This window comes from Phascolarctos cinereus, unplaced genomic scaffold (genome assembly GCF_003287225.1).
Source record: "Phascolarctos cinereus isolate Bilbo 61053 unplaced genomic scaffold, phaCin_HiC Scaffold_4;HRSCAF=312, whole genome shotgun sequence".
Lineage (NCBI taxonomy): Eukaryota > Metazoa > Chordata > Mammalia > Diprotodontia > Phascolarctidae > Phascolarctos > Phascolarctos cinereus.
The window spans coordinates 671,355,845-671,373,247 of record NW_027555847.1 but is presented as its reverse complement, the minus strand read 5'-3'; the positions used below and the strand labels follow the sequence as shown (position 1 = coordinate 671,373,247).

The 17,403-nt window shown below is 43.9% G+C and overlaps 1 protein-coding gene across 1 annotated transcript in view; it reads left to right on the top strand.

Moving 5' to 3' along the window:
• Positions 1-17,403, top strand: part of CPAMD8 (C3 and PZP like alpha-2-macroglobulin domain containing 8) — a 156,282-nt gene that overhangs the window by 91,524 nt on the left and 47,355 nt on the right. Inside the window, 1 exon segment of the mRNA XM_020969351.1 lies at positions 6,707-6,788. Within this exon segment, the coding sequence (XP_020825010.1) occupies positions 6,707-6,788 (82 nt within the window).

The following is a 17,403-nucleotide window of genomic DNA, read 5'->3' as shown; positions in this document are numbered from 1 at the left end:
CAGAACAAGTCGCGTTTACAAGCCACCTTACCCAGGCTTGAGATAGAAGCTGCAGACACCAAGGCTTCTTCTCATAGGTGGATGAATGTAAAGATTTATCTGTGTCTGGGTAAACAAAAACCTCTGGTGTGTTTCTCTTACCAATATCCCTCTGGCTATCCATGAGTTGAGTTTTTAGCAGGGTAGAGTTAAAGATTCATAGGATCAAAGAACCTTCCAGAGTTAAAGAGATCTCAAAGATCATGCAATCTACCCCTACCAAGCATGGTGTCATAGGACAGACACTGATAGAAACTAGGTCTCAAACCTGACTGTAACATTTACTAACTGTGGTCCTGAGCAAGTCATTTACACTCCCTCAGCCTTAATTTTCTCATCTGTAAAACTAGCATAATAACATTTGCACTACTAGCTTCATAGGCCTATTGTAAACAAAATGCTTTGTAAACTTCCAAGTGCTACACGAATGTGAATTATCATTATTGTTATTCAAAGGAAGAATTCCTTCTATGACGTAGATCCTCGACAAAGGGTCATCCGTCCTCTGCTGGAAGAAGTGATGGGGAAATTCGCTGCCATTTAAGCATTAAGTAAGGGTGCCAAGCTAACCTTTGATGCTGAAGGCCCCAGTGCACGACTTCATCTTTCATTCATCCATGTGCCTCTAGTTTACATGAACCATGGTTAGTGGAGGCTAAACCTATTTTTTACCTTCTCCTGTTTTCATTTTTTCCTTGCATAATCCATGCTGCTTCCTGCCCTTCATCAGGAAGTTGTAAAGTCCTCAGTGCTCGATAATATTACATTAAATCACTGTTGTTGCAAGTAAAACAATCAGTGTTCAACCTAGAAAGAACCTTCGAGAGCCTCCAGTTCAAACATGCTAGAGAATCGTAGAACTCAAAGTTGTAGACCTGGAAGGGCCCCAAGCAGCCAAACCAGCAAGTCAGTGAGCATTTATAACATATCTGCTCTGCACCAGGGGCTGTGCTGACAGCAACAGCAATAATAATAGCTAGCATTCCTATAAATAGCAGTGTCAGAGGAGAGAAAGAAAGGGGCATATATGAGAAATATTGTGATGGTAGAAACAAGGGAAGACTGAAAGAGAGTAAGAGGTTGAAGATGACACCTAGGTTTTGAGACTGGCTGATTCAGAGGGTGGTGGCCCCCTTGACAATAACAGGAGAGTTCAGAAGAGGGGAGGGTTTGGAGAGAAAGATAATGAGGTCTGTTGAGTTTAATGTGCCTATGGGGCATCTAGTTCAAGATGTCTAATAGGCAGTTGGAGATGTGGAACTGGAGGTCAGGAAAGACATTAGGATTGGACAAATGAATTTGAGAATCATCTGCATAGAAATTATGGTTGAAACCATGGGAGCTGATGAGATTACCAAGTGAAACAGTATAGAAGGAGAAGAGAAGGCGGCCCAGGACAGAGCCCTGTGAGACACCCATGGTTGTGCTCTAGAGGAAGATCCAGCAAAGCAGACTGAGAGGGAGTGGCCAGATAGGGAGGAGGAGAACCAGGAGAGAGCAGTGTCATAAAAATCAAGCGAGAAAGTATCAAGGAGAAGAGGGTGACGAACAGTATCAAAGGCTACAGAGCGGGCAAGAGGGAGAGGACTGAGAAAAGGCCATTTAGATTTGGCAGTTCAGAGGTCACTGATAACTTTGGAGAGAGCATTTTCAGTTGAATGATGAGGTTAAAAGTTAAGGGACCTCAGAGGTCATTCAGTCAATTACCTCATTTTAGAGATGGGAAAATGGATGCCTGGGGAGGTTGGGACCTGCTCACAATCTTTCACCCATTTTCTTTTTTCTGAATGGATGGTTTAACCAGTCTCTTTAAAATAATTACAAATCCCATTGAGGAAACCATATCATCTTCACAGTATCTTTTGGAAGCAGGAGTATCTGGAATACCTTTTCCTCTGTAGGGAGTCTATTCTATTTGGACCTTGCAGAAAACATCCTTGTGGTAGTGGTGAATGCCTGTGGCAAGCATACATCTTGTTTTATGCTTCATTTAGTGTTAGTAACCAGAGGGTCATTAAACAGAACTCTCTGTTTGCTTGCATTTATTAAGAAATCGTGTATGATTTTAACACATGCAGAAGAGATTTGTGAGAGGAAAGCCTCTAAGGCCGTGTTCTGCTCCACCAAGTGAGGTGCTTTTTTGCAATCAAGGAATAATATGTATGGTAGGATTGTTTGGTCAGTTGTGTATCTGTTAAGATGTGGTATGCTGTAGGAAATCATTTGTGAAGGTCTACCTATTCTCTTCATATTTTAATCAAGGATACCCTTGATATCCATGCAGTTGAATCTTCTAAAGATTTTATGTAAGGGGGGGGTTTGGATCGAGGCCTTTAATGAACTTAATAAGGTCCGCACTCGACTTGATTATAAGATATGGGCCTTTGTCTGGAGAGGGAGCGCCTCTCCCCTTTCCCCATGATGGCATGCAATCTGATATAGGCTATACATGTACAGTCACATTAAACATACTTTCACATTAATTGTGTTGTGAAAGAATAATCAGAACAAAAGGGAAAAACCACGAGAAAGGAAAAAAAGAGAAAATATTATGCTTTGATCTGCATTCAGACTCCATAGTTCTTTCTCTGGATGTGGATAGCATTTTCCATCACGAGTCTTTTGGAATTGTCTTAGATCATTGTATTGCTTAGAAGAGCTAAGTCTATCAAAGTTGGCCATTCTGCAGGAAATTTATCACTGCCCCAACTGCTGCCATCTCTAAGATAGGGAAAGTCTACCCTCAGAGTCTCACAGGCCAAATGAGCAACCCTAAGTCAACCTTTGTCAGATACCAGAGGTGGGCTTTCCACTACTGCCATTTCTCTATCTTCTCAACAGAAAAGAAGCAAAGCAAAGAGGAAACCCAAATGAAGCCAAGCTGATCTGCTGGAGAGTGGAGAGTGGTGGTTTTTCTGATAAAAGTCAGTGCTCCTGAGTTTCAGTCATTTCATTACCTTGGAAGCAGTCCCAATCACTGAAAACCAATCAGAACTTCTCTATGTCCTCTCAACGAAGTATCAGTAGGCATGTCCATACTACTTGGTGAAATGCCTCTCAGATTCCTCCAAAGACCCATACCCTGTAATCCAGTCAAATTAATTGGGGACTCTCCTAATCAACCTCATCCATTGCGTCCTGGGCCATCACCGGTCATCTTGACTTTTATCTATCCACTTGATTTCCATGACTCAGGAAGAGTGAGGCTGATGACTGTGAAATTCTGCCTCACTCAAATCCAATTCATGAGCAAGTCAAGACATCACCCACGATGTCATTGGTCCTCTTTGAAACCAAAGGATGAACAGCAAACATGAGAGAACAGGGATATGATTCAGAACCATTGACGCTCTTTTGATTACCTTTTTGTTTTTCACTTTAGTATCATGCAAGCTTTTCCCCCCTTTCTGTTGATTTATTTTTGTTAAGATATATTATAAAGTGATGGTGCCCCAGTATTTTCAAGGTTGTATCACTTCCAGCATGGATTTCCCTGGTGTGTAGTTGGTCTGGTTCTGTCTCTCTTCCCAACTTTGTGGAGGCCTAGCTTGGCCACATTTCCTACCAGTGTTGCCCAGGAGATTTGGCTGCTACAGATGGCTGCCTGCATATTTGGGCAGAAATTCCCATTGTCTTCAGCCTCAACCCTGTCCTCAGGCAGTTTTGCCCTTATCTTAGGACTGTTGAAGGGGCTGACCTTGTTTCCCAAGCTTCTCCTTCCAACTTTTGAATTTGTGGGAGTAAAAAGCAGTAAGAATCAGGGATGAGCTGTGAGCAAGAGAAGCAGACAGGAGGTTGCTGGTGGCCACGGGGATTAGCCACAAGCTAAGACAAAGCATATATGAGCCATGCTGTGACTGATCCTATATTCAGTAAGAGGGAAAATAGATGTGCATCTGAACTGGATGCTTCCCAGGGTTTGGGATATGTGAGTTGGTTTAACTTTTTTTTTTTTAAAGAAGTTTGCTTACGCTTTTGTGTTTCATGTTTTGCTTTATTTTCTTTAGCAAGTAAATGTGATAAAGATCTAAGTGCTAAAGTGTATGTATGGTTAGGAGATATTTTATACCACCATATCTATCAGAGCAAGATTTCTGGCTGGGAACGTGGAGTTAAAGACAAGAGTTATTGATTTGTAGTCCATATAGACTCTGGAGGTGCTTATCACAGCTCACATTAACTAGTTACGTTCCCTAGAACAAGGCTGATTTTATCTCTTCTTCAGAACTCTAGAGGTATTCCTGAGGGATGCCATTGGTTTTGGCCCCCTTTCTGGTGTGTTCTCCCCAGTATCAACTGCTAGTGATTATTACCTCCGTATCAGTTAATCGATTAGCTCTTACAAAAGGAAGTTTAATAACAAAATGCAGCGAGAACAGAAGTAAACATATTTCCACTCGATACTTGGGGGCACAATTGTCCCTTAGACTACCTTTGTCCCTGGGGATAGTGGGCTCAAACATAAAACATTTGCCCCCACCAAGTTCACTTCGAAACACGACATAGCCAATGGACGAGTCACGCCCTCCTGGCTGCCTTTGATCCACTGCTAGGCTGGGTCAGGCGGGTTACTGGACTCAGCTGTTCCTAAACTAGCATGGGCTGCAGTCACTGGCCCTCTGATGGCTCACTCTTCTTCCTTTAGAAGCCCGCAAGGTCACAGCCTAGTCTGTTCCATCTCCAATACTCCCTCACCGAAGGCAGAAGAAAATAGACACAGCGGGGCTCCAGAAAACAAGACCATGTACTGCCGGCTTCGTGGCAAGCCGCACGAGGGCAGTAGGCTGCTGGTGCTACTCCCTCTCCCCAGCCAGAGGCTTACGGCCTCCCTTGCCTCCGCACTTGAACCTCGCCAGGCCAGGAGGAGAGAGACCGAGGCTAGCTTCGGACAGTTATTGCTGCCCTTTGAATACACACCCAGTTCCAGCCCATCAACCAATCAAAAGTTCATCTGTGAAATGGGGATAACAACAGCACCCACCTCTCAGGGTTGTTTCAACGATCAGATGAGATAATAATCATAAAGCATTTAGCACAAAGCCCGGTACATAGTAGGTAACAAGTGCTAGACATTTTTATTTCTCTCTCTCATGGAAGAAGTGAACTGGCTGACTGAGGGAGGGGAGACAGGCCCTTGATCTTGGGGCAGTTGGGTTTGAAAGAAAATCACTTCTTCCTCTGAGGGAAGGGGTCTGACTGTTGTTCAGTCTTTTCAGTCCTGTCTGACTGTCTGTGACCCCATTTGGAGTTTTCTTGGCAGAGATGCTGGAGTGGTTTGCCATTTCCTTCTCCAGCTCATTTTACAGAGGAGGAAACTGAGACCAACAGGGTGAAGTGACTTGCCTGGAGGCACACAGCAGGAGTAAAAGTGCTTGACATCTCTGCCTGCTTGGTCTCCAGTCCAGCGTAGGAGCATCAGGGTTACGTGGGTCTGTCTCACCGCTGTTTCTGCTGCCTTTTCAGTACTTTGAGAACTAAGGTGTTCAGAACTGAGGTTTTCTATCACGAATGGTGAAAATGGATCATTATGGAAAAGTGGGCAGATCTGTTCAGCTCATGGATTTGCTGTCTTCTTGCCAGTTTAACCCATGAATGTTATTGGAATGACATAACTCGTTTGTGTTGCACATTCAGGTTTGCTACACCAATAGTTCAAATTTTCGTGGAAGCAGGGGAGTCAAATTGTTTGTAGTTAGCAATATACGGTTATTGGGCTAAAAAAGAAGCATTTTTGTTTAATCTCGGCCCAGGTTTAGCCAGGAATTTTCAAATGGAAATTAAGGGTGAGTAGGATTGTTCTGGGCAGCCTGATCTATCAGCCATGCTTCCAGACTGAAGAATATTCCGACCCTCCTTTTTTGGGATGGCAAGAGGGTATCATTGGGTTTGGAGGTAGCGTTTTTACTGTCCTCTCTCTTGGTCAGAGCCCCTGGGCGTTGTAGGAGGGATAGCAGCGGGCTAGAGAAAACATCAGAAGAAGGTGACCATGATGGTCAGAGCAGAGGATGAGTCTGAGTAGCTGGGGATATTTGGCCTGAAGAAGAGAAGACCGAGTGAGAACAAAACTGCCATGGGAAAAAAGGGTTAGATTTGTGCTGTGTGGTCCCAGGAGGCAGGCAATCAAAGTAGGAGTGATGGGTGGAAATGGCAGGAAGGTCAATTTTAGCTCCAAAAGGAGACAGTGTGGTGGAGTGGGAAGAGTACTGGCTTTAAAGAACCTGGATTCAGATCCCACCACCAGTGCTTATTTGCCTGTGTGACCTTGAGCAAGTCATTTAACCTTCCTGAGCCTCAGTTTCCTCAATTGTAAAATGAGGGGGTTGGACTAGATGGCTTCTGAGGCCCCTTCTAGCTCTAAACCTACGACCCTCTAAAAACTCTTATCTGAATAGACTGCTCCAAGGTAGTGATTTCACCATCACTGGATGTATCTAAGCCGTGTATGCACAGAATTAGACTATGTGATCTCTAAAGCTCATTCCACTTTTAAAGTTCTAGTATTCTGTAGAGAACTCTCTCGTCTCAATATTTTGTTAGTGGCGGGTTGGTGGTCCTAGTGAAAGAACGGGTGAGTCACCAGCGCAGAAGAGATTTGTGGGCTCTGCGTTCCCGCAGATGACTGAGTTGCCTCCTGTATACAACAGAGTCTTCTCTTTGTGTTTCTCAGGGTATCAGCGCCAGCTGACTTACAAGCGCCAGGATGGCTCATACAGTGCTTTTGGGGAGAGGGATGCTTCAGGGAGCATGTGGTAAGTCACTGTCGTTGTCGTCACAGAAATGTGAGCCAGTAGGGGGCAGTGGAGCTCACGCCCACACATCCCATTAAAGTCTACAAAGTGGATCGTCGTCGTCACCCTGTGAGAAGTATTATCCCCCTTTTACAGATGAGGAAACTGAAGCATTGAGAAGTTCAGTACTTCTCAGTAAAGTATTTGGTCACACAGCTGGTTAAAGGTTGGGCTGGGATCTGAATCCAACAGTTCAGGAGACAGACTGCCAGTCTAGCACCACATCATGCCGTATTAGTAGTAGAGGACTTGAATTATCTAAGCATCTGTCGGAGCTCTCTCTACCAAAACCAAAACAATTAGCTTAACAAGCCTCAATGATTGTATCCTCTTTTAAAAGGTAAAGGAACCCAAAAAAGAGAAATCACATTCTGGATCTGATTCTCACTAACAGGGAGAAACTGGCTGCTTGGAGTGGAAATGATGAGAACTCTCCTAGAGTTTGTGATAGAGAGAGGTGAGCCAGGCTGGGTTTTATAGATGTCCACTGTAGGTCTGGGGAGACCTCACAGAGACTTCACAGAGCTCAGAGGACGAGTAGGTGGGATCTCGTGGACTAAAACTACAGAGGAAGTCAGCCTGAGAATGAAATTCTGAAGACACAAGGAAAATAATTTTAATGAGGAATAAGAAGGGAAATTGTCTGAAGAGACCAGTGTGGATGCACAGGGAACTCGCCAAGTAACTTAGATTTTTTTTAATCTGTGTATAGAAGATGAAAACATGGGCAGATAACAAAGAGTTAGAGCATGGCATAGTCTTGTAAAACTGTTGTCAGTAATGTGACAGGGGGTCTGGGGGCTGTTGACTTCCTTGTCTCTTGCTTCACATTGATGGAGATTTTTTAAATTTTATTTTGTTTTTTCATTTTATTTTTTAAAAACTGTATTAGGAAAAGAGGAGGATCAAATAAGGGGTGAATGATGCCGTGATAACTGACAGCAGAGAGAAGTCAGAGCTGCTCAGCTCTTGTTTTACTTCTGTTTTCTTTGTCGAGCAAAATGGCCTTTGCATTAGAAGTGATAGGATAAACATGGCTAAGAGGGGTGGATCCCCATGACAAATCAAGAGGTAGGGTGATCGTGCATAGACGTCCTTACTGATTTCAAGTCACCAGGTCCAGATGAACCAAAAAGCTGTTGGATATGGTTTCCATATCACTGTTAGTGATATAGCTGAAGGACTGTGGATGATGATGTAGATACTGCCGGGGGCAAGAGTCCTGATGTTCAAAAAAAAGGGATAAGATACAAAAAGATAGGCCATGAATTTGACTTCATTTCCTAGCAATATTCTAGAACAGATCATTAAGTCAGTGATTAGTGAAGATCTGGTAAAGTGAACATCTGATCTCAAGAAACCTCTTTCTGGAGTATTTTTCTTTGGAGTATTTGGGTGTCGCAGCTTAAGAAAGATATTGACAAGCTGGAGAGTGTCCAGATGAAGGCAGTCAGAATGATGAAGCACCTTGAGTCCATGTGAAGATCCATGCAGGGCACAAGGATGTTTGGTCAGGTGGACTGAACATCCCCTGAGGACTGAGGGGGACATGAGAGCTGCATTCAAGTGCTGGAAGGACTGTGATGTGAAAGAGGGATTAGACTTATTCCATTGGACCACAGACATAGCCAAGAGCAATTAGTGGAGGTTACAAAGACAGCGATTTAATCTTGATGTCAGGAAAACTTTCCTAACAATTAGAGACATCCAGAAGTGGAACGGGCCGCCAGAGCGATGGCACTCCTCCTCCACCGAGACCTTTGAGCAGAGGCCGTGTGACCTCTTGTCAGGTACCTCCTCGTAGGGCTTCCTTTCAGATGCACCTTGTACAAAAGGGCGACTCGGGGCCCTTCCGACTCTCGGATTCTGGGATCCTCTTGTTCTGTGAAGTGATGACTGGTTGGTTGTTGTCCTTCATTCTCAGAGAGGACCTAAATGACATCACTGTGTCGGGATCAAGGTACAGTGTGTCTGACTGTGGCTGATCAGATCTAGATGAGCTCAGAAGACTCTGCCACAGGTCGGGCACAAACAGTCTCTGTGAACATTTGGAGTGGAGATGGCCCTAAATTTGCACATCTCACATTTCTTTTGAGCTACTGAAGTGGTGATTACAGAGAGCCAGTATGGCTTCAAAAATAGGTCACGTATAACTAACTTTATTTCTTTTTTTTTAAAGCATTTAATAAAGTATCTAATAGTATTCTTGTGGGAAAGTTGGAGAGAGTTGGACTAGACGGTAATACAATTAGATGGCTCCTGAATTGGTTGAATAACTGGACTCAGAGTATCAATCATTCATAGACCAAGCACTGTGCCGGGTTCTATGGATACCCCCAAAAAAAAAAGAAAGAAAGAAAGAAAAAAAAGAAATACTCCCTGCCTTGCCAGTCCCTTGCGTTTGTGGAGAGATGGTCAGAGTGAAAAGAGACTTAAGGCAGGGAAACCAACTAGGAGGTCCAGGCCAGTAGTGCCTGTGTGAGTGAAGGAAAGAAGGGAGTGGGGTGCAAGAGCCATTGTGTGGATAGAAATAAAAAGATTCAGCAGCTACTAATTAGATGAGTAGGATAGGTGACTAGAACCGTGGTATTCTGGTGGTCACTGAGGCTGCAGTGTCAGCTTGGGTAGAGGTCTTTAATAGAGTGCCCCAGGGATCTGTGCTTGGCTCTATGCTGTTTAACATTTTTATTGGTGACTTGGTTTTAAAGGCATAGGTTCTGTGCCGATCAGATTTGCAGTTGCCACGAAGTTGGGAGGAATGCTAACACACTGGATGATGAGAGTTCTAATCCTAACTCTGTTACTAATTATATGACACTGGGCAGTCACTTAATTTCTGTTAGCCTCAATTTCGTCACCTGTAAAATAAGAGGGTTGGACTTGATAGCTTCCAAGGTCCCTTCCAGTTCTAAATGTGTGATTCTGTGATCCTAAGTGTTGTGATTGTAAGTATGGAAGAGGGATTACACTTGCTCTGTTTGGCCCCAGAAGACAGATCCAGGAACAATCAGTGGAAGTTGCAAAAAAGCAAAGTTAGGCTGGAAGTCAGGATTAACATCCTAATTTGTTGTGGTTTCTTAGTCATTTTCAGTCATGGCCGACTCTTTGTGACCCCTTTGGGGGTTTTCCTGACAAAGATACTAGACTGGTTTGCCATTTCCTTCTCCAGTGCAAACAGGGTTAAGTAAGTGACTTGCCCAGGATCATGCAGCTAGTGTCTGAGGCCAGATGTGAACACTAGTCTTCCTGACTTCAGGCCCAGTGTTTTGTCTACTGAGCCACTTACCTGTCTCCAAACATCCTAACAGTTAGAATTATATAAAAGTAGAATGAGCTGCTTTGTAAGTTGCTGAGTGCCCCTTCCTTGAAGACCTTTGAAGGGAATTTGGGTGGTCGATGTGTTATAGTGGAGCTTCCTTTTCAGGTCTGGGCTAGACTAGATGGCCCTGAGAACCTTTCCAACTCTAAACTCTGGGATTTTGTTGTAAATAAAGCACTTTGCAAACCGTAAAGTATTATACCGATGTGAGTTTATTGTTATTTGTACTTGGGTTTGACTTTTTCAGAAGCCCTGCCCCACCCATTGTTTCATGTTATCACCGTTATATTCCGGTGAGGAGGTGTAACTTGGTGTAATAGGGCTTCTGTCCCTGGAGTCCAAAAATCTGGGTTCAAATCCTACTTCTGACATCCTCAGTTTGCTCAACTGTGAAATGAGGGAGCTGAACTACGTTGCCTCCAAGGTCCTTTCTAACTGTAGGTCTGTGATCCTTTTTTCAGTTATTATTTCCATTTTAAATATGAGGAAGTTGAAGCCTGCTATCACAGGATGTAAGTAGCACCGCCTGACCTCAAACTCAGGATTCCTGACATTAGGCAAGAGCTCTAAAGAGTTCAGGAAGTCTTTGTGTGTTTAGAGGTGTGTGTTAGAGTTGGGGATGTTGCCATGTTTACATACCAATTCTTTTCCACCTTTGTGGAAACAAACGTCCAGGGCCAGAATTAGCCCATGGCCAGGTCTCACCAGTGCAATATAGTCTTCTCTCCTTGCTGGCTACACTTAACCTGAAGCACCCATTAGGCTGAGGTTTGTTGACACACAATCAGAGAATCTCAGATTTAGAAAAGTCATGTGGTGTAACCCGTACCTGAGTAGGAGGCCCCTCTGTGACAAATGGTTATTTGACCTCTGCTTGGAGACCCCTCACTGCTTTATGAGATGACTCATTTTACTTTTGGAAAGCTCAGAGTGTTAACAAGTTTTTCTTAATGTTGACCTGGAATCTGCGTTTGTAACATACTCCCATAGCTCCAGGATCTACCCTCTAGGGCCAGGCGAGATAAGTATATGCCTCTCGTACATAACAGCTTTCAGATCCTTGAAGACGGCTGACCATTTTCCTCTATTCCAGGTCACTTGAGTTGCCATATCAGCAAAAGCTGTTTTCCATTTCCGTTGAGAGAGGACGTAATTAAAACTGCAGCAGAAGGCTCTGAGCTTGACCCAACAAAGCACATCTTGATATTGAGAGGGGGAGAGAGAGACTAGGGGTCCACAGCCTTTCAGAAGTGGTGTGCCCCTGAATCTACCCCAGTGCGTGTGGCATGTTATTAGGAGTGGTGCTGGTGACTAAACACTGAGGCTCAGAAAGGGTCTGGGAGGGTTAGAGATGGAGGTGGAGGTCATTAACTATCAAAAGGGGTTGATACCAGCTTCTGTGGCCAGTAACAGATTAGCAGGCCATTGGACCTTATGAGTTCAGGAAACAAGTGTCGTGGCAGGTAATTGTGGTCGGTGACAGTGATGGGGGAGATGCTGCGACTGAAGGGGACTTTTATGGTGACTTCAGTGTCTACTTTGGGCATAAGCTCACTGCAAATCAATTTGGTGACTTTTCCCAGGGCTGGAGTGTGGGGGTTTTTAGTGGGATGAACTTATGGGGACTTACACTGTGAGTGGGCATGTCCCTGAAGTGCTGTGAAAAGCATACTTGCTTTGGACGGATCCTGGCTTTGTGGTTTAATAGTAATTGTGTGACCTTAACAAGACACTTAGACTGGGCCTCAGTTTCCTCCTGTGTAAAATAGGGACAATGAGAATGCTCTACCTGCCTCATAGGGTTGTGGGGAAGATCATACCTTGTAAACCAGGAAGGACCATAGAACTAATCACAGGAATAGTACTATTTCTGTAGGGCTTTTACCAAGCACTTTCCTCATAGTAACCCTTTGAAGTAGATCGTACAAGTAGCAGCCCCATTTTTCAGTGATGAAATTGAGGTTCAGAGAGATGGTCCCATAGCTAAAATCCCACCTTCTACAGGAAGCCTTTCAAGAAGGTCTCCCCTAATTCTAATGCCTCCCTTCTTATGATTACCTCCAATCTATGCCGTTTGTAGCCTGTCTGCATGTGATTATTAGCGTGTTGTCGCCCCCATTAGCCTGTGAGTTCCTTTCTCAGCACAATGCCTGGCACATAGTAGACATTTAATAAATCTTTATTGACTAACAGCTAGTAAATGTTTAATCTGGGCTTTGAACTGAGATCTCCAAACTCCAAGCCCAATACTATGATTATGTATCAAAAATCTCTTCCTGTTCAGTCATTGTCAAATCTACCAGCAGGCAGTAACTTGATGAGGGCCTGCACTAGGTTCCAGACAATATCACAGCAGAACGGGGGCATATTTGAGGGATATTGCAAAAATAAGATCAATGGGCCTTTGCAACAGATTGGGTATGGGGGGTGAGATGTAATGAGGGGTTAAGGATGAGTTCTAGGTTGCAAACCTGGGGAACTGGGAAGATGGTGCTGCCCTTGACTATAATAGGGAAGTTAAAAGAAGGGGAGTTTAGAGGGAAAAATAATGAGTTATGTTTTGGACATGTTGCATGTAAGATTTCTATTGGACATCCAGTTCAAGCTGTCTGAAAGGAAGTAGGAGAAGCGAGATTAGAGGTTAGCAGAGGTTGGGGCAGGATAGGGAGTTTTGAGAATCATCAGCATGGAGATGGTAATTAAATCCATGGGGGCTGATGAGATCACCAAGTGACATAGTATAGAGGAAGAAGAGAAGAGAGCCCAGGACTGAACCCTGAGGGACACCTGTGGTTAAAGGGTGTGACCCTGGAGGAGGGTCAAGTAAGGAGAATGGGAAGGAGCAGTCAGAGAGGTAGAAGGAAAACCAGGAGAGTGCAGTATCCTGAAAACCTACAGAGAAGAGAGTGATCGGCAGTGACAGAGGCTGCAGAGAGGTCAAGGAAAATGAAGACTGAGAAAAGGCCTTTGAATTTGGTGACTTAAAGATCATTGGTGATTTTGGAGAGAGCAGTTTCAGTGGAATGATGAGTCTGGAAGCTAGATTACAAGGGGTTAAAGAAATGAAGAAGAGAGGAGGTGGGGGCATCCGCCTATTGTAGACAGCCTTTCCTAGGATTTTGGCCACAAAAGGCATAAGAGATATAGGGCAATGATAGCGGGGATGGAAGGATCAAGTGAGGGGGTTTTGAGGATAGGGGGCCACCTGGGCGTGTTTGTAGAAAGTAGGGAAGGAGCCAGGGAGAGAGAAGTGAGAGAGTGGGGATGGCAGGAGGGGCAGTTGTTGGAGGAGATTCCCACATCTAATAGTTTAATTGCCAAACAAGGCTCCTCATATAGCTTATTATTATTGTTAGGCTTCTTTGAGATACTGGACTCTTGTCTTCTTGCCCAAATTTTGGCAAATCAAGATGTTGCTCGTGCCCTGTAACTTGCACCAAGCCTCATGGCCCGCATTTCCTTGTGCATCATTGTAAAATCATAGAATCTCTGAGGTGGAAGAAATCCCAGAGATCACGCAATGCAACCCCCAATCAAGCATAACTCCCCTCAATCAAAGTAATGGTAATCACTGGTGTAACTACCCTTATTATCTCAGCCCCGTTATCCCCATTTTACAGATGAGGCAGCTGAGGCTTATAGAATATGAGTTCCTCTAAGAATCATGACAAGGTTCAAAACATGCAGGAGAAGATGGACATGGCAGTATAAATCACTTATGATCCTTCTTGCCACATCAGAGTGAATAATCACTTGACCAGCCAAAGCCGAATGAACATTTGGCTCCAGTCTACACATACTCCTCCAGGCCAAGTGCTCCATTAAGAGGAGGCCCATCTGTTCTGCTCAGGGTGGGATTTGACGCCTCCATGCTTGGTAGAGCCCCTTAACAGCCGAGTCCTTGGGCCCTGTTTTCTCCCACTGTTGCCTGGTTTTAGTTGTGCTATTTTCTCTGAGTCAGAATTCACTTTGGAGGGCACTCACTTTTATGACATGGCTACATCCCTTTTTGATATAAAGAACGTTCCTTTTGATTGAAGATCTGGCACTGCTCAGTCCCAGATATGAAATCTTGTGATATGCAATTACTTAACACTTAAAAAATGCTTTGCCAGGCAGGGTGCCTCCCACCCTCCTCTCCTCAGGGGATGGATAAACCTGATAAGTCAACGGCCGAAAAGAGGCCAGAGCTCTCCCTTGCTGCAAAGAGGCTCCATTTCTTTGGTTTGTGGCTTCAGTATCTTGACAGAGAGAAATCAGAAGGAGATGTAAGGATGTTTCTTTCTTTGGTTGAATATATCTAATTAGTTTTTTGAGGGTTTTTTTTTTTAAGATGAACAACGGTTTTTTAAAATTAGATCAAACTTTTTCTGTTTTAACCCTTTGATTTTATTTTAAAAATTTTTTCCATATAATCTGTTTTGACACATCCCAACAGAAACCCAACAGATACCCACTATAAAGTACATCCTGAAAAAAAAAAGTTAGGCAAAACCACCTAATTGCAAGTACCCATTTAAACAAGAAGCATTCATTAAATAATGAGTGTGTGCTGAGTCTAGGGCTCTATCCTGAGGAAAATAACACATTTAGATAAGACAGCCCCTGTCCTCATCAGCAGTCCAGCTGGGGATGAGACACCCACACAGCTGTCTGGAATGCACACTATTACATGATAAATGCAGTTGAGAGCCACAGAACACCATGGGGGCTGGGAGAGGCAAGGTCACTGGAACTGGAAGGGCTGAATTTTTGTTCCCCATGTATTAAATTTGAAGAGAGATCACTTCACGTGATATTTCTCTGCCTTGCACAGCAGAGTGTGCACACACATGCACACACACAGAAAGCTGCTTGCACGGTCTTGTGGGGCAGAGGAGCCAAGGGACTTGGGTTTGATTCCCAGCCAGCTTTAAGAGTAACTAACTGAAGAGACATGAGCAAATCACTCTATCATTCTATGCCTTGGTTTCCAGACCAGTAAAATGGGTGGAATTGTCCCTATACCCTGTCTCTCACAGGGTTACTGTAGAATAGCACTCTGTATATAGAAGTGTATTGTTATGAAAGCCAAACCTTTAACAGTAATAATAATAATAGCTAGCATTGATGTAGCACTTGAAGGTTTACAAAGCATTTTATAGATAGTGTCTCACTTTATCCTTACAACAACGCAGGGAAGTAGGTGCTGTTATTATCCCCAATTTATAGATGAGGAAACTGAGGCTAAGAGAGATTCAGTGATTTGCCCAGGGTCACACAGATAGGAAGAGTCTGAGGTGGGATTTGAGTTGAGGTCTTCCTTATTCCAGTTCTAGTACTCTGCTCTGTGCTAGCTGCTTCACTGAAAGAAATGGAGCCCATGAGGGACGTGGAAACATGACAATCTACAGGCCCCCCAATAAATTCTTTGTTTAATGATACCAAGAATCCCCAAGGGATTTTCCAGAGGAAACGACTGTAGTCCTAGAGCCTGAGCCAAACTCCCCAAAACCCAATTGAAAAACCTTTGGAACAATAAGACTGTTATCGAGAGAGAGAGAGAGACAGAGAGAGATTCTCATGTGAATGAACTGTAAAAATGAATTGGTAGAAATTCAATTTTTAAAAGGTCTATAATATCTGTAAATGGAAGATTTTCCTTATAAATGAAAAGGACAAACTGTCCCTTGAGAGGCATCAGGGTATAATGGAAAGAGGGCTGAAGGAGTTGCTGAGGCCCAGCTCTGCCTCGGTTTATGGGTGACCATGGCCACATTGCTTTCTGTCCTTGATCCTCTGTTTTCTCATCTGGAAAATGAAGGGGCTGAATCTCTAAGGGTCTTTTTGGACCTGCTGTTCTGTGTTCTATTTTCTGTGATCCCTTTCAGCTCTGACATTCTATGTTTATGTTCTAAGATCCCATGCAGTTCTGACATTCTGTGATTCTGTGAGTTAGACAAGATCCCCACCTCATCCATCTTAGGAATTCCTTCAACATTCCTGGCAGATCCATCTAGCCTTGTTGTCTTTTGAAAACTCATATTATATGAGTGTTCTCTCTGCTAGGCCTTCTCTTTTTTCTCTACCTCCTTTCTTTTGGTTACCTCATTAGCTCCCATTGGCTTAATTATCATCTCCATGCAAATAACTCCTGGCCCGATAGATCCAGTCCTAGTAACAGCAGCTGCTTGTTGGGTATTTCAAACTGGATACCTCCTAGTCATCTCAAGCTCAACCTGTCCATCTTTCTTCTCAGACTTGGTTGTCTTTCTTCTCAAACCCTCTTCCAAATTTCCCTATTTCTGTTGAGGGTCCCTCCATCCTCACAGTCACCAAGATTCACAACCTGCTACTTTACTTGAAATCCTCCCGTATATCCATTCAGTTGCCGAATCTTGTTATTCCTATCTCCATGACATTTCTTGCCTCCATCCCCTGCTCCGCTCCCTTGGCCACCATTCTAGCCCAGACCCTTATCACTTTCTGGCCTGGATTGTTGTCAGTAGCCTGCCCTGTAGTTCAGTGGCCTTTTTCTGTTCCTCATAGACCACACTTCCTCTTTCGTCTTTGTGCCTTTATACTGGCTGTCCCTCTTCCCTGGAATCTCTATCTCTCAAAAGCTTTAATTTCCTTCGAGGCTAAGCTTAAGCACAACCTGAGTCCTTTCCTGGTGCCCCCAACTGCTAATGCCCTCCCTCAAATGATCTTAAATCTCTTTTGGATGTGTCTGTGTGTGAACATGTTTGACCAAAAGCTTTTTGAGGACAGGGATTATTTCAGCTTTTGTTTCATATCCCTAGAGCCTGGCACATAATAGGCACTAAATATATGCTTTTTTTTTTTCTGACTGTTGAGCTGTAGGTGGGACTAGGTGCTCTCTGAGGTCTCTCTCTCTCTTTTTTTTTTTTTTGGTTAGGCATTGGGGTTAAGTGACTTGCCCAGGGTCACACAGCTATTTAGTGTTATGTGTCTGAGGCCGAATTTGAACTCAGGTCCTCCTGAATCCAGGGCCAGTGCTCTATCCACTGCGCCACCTAGCTGCCCCCTAAATACATGCTTTTTGATTGGTTATTTGAAGTGTCTCCCCTCTCCCACCATTCAGGACCAAAAGTATTTTCCTAAAGTGGAGGCTGACTGTTTCACTCCCCTGTGTGATTGACTAATGGTGCTCCTGTAGCCTCTGTTCAGTTTTAAAGCCCTTTGCAACCTGGCCTCAGTCCTTCTTTGTAAACTTATCACTTACTATTCCCCTTCCCACATTTGACAGTCCAGCTT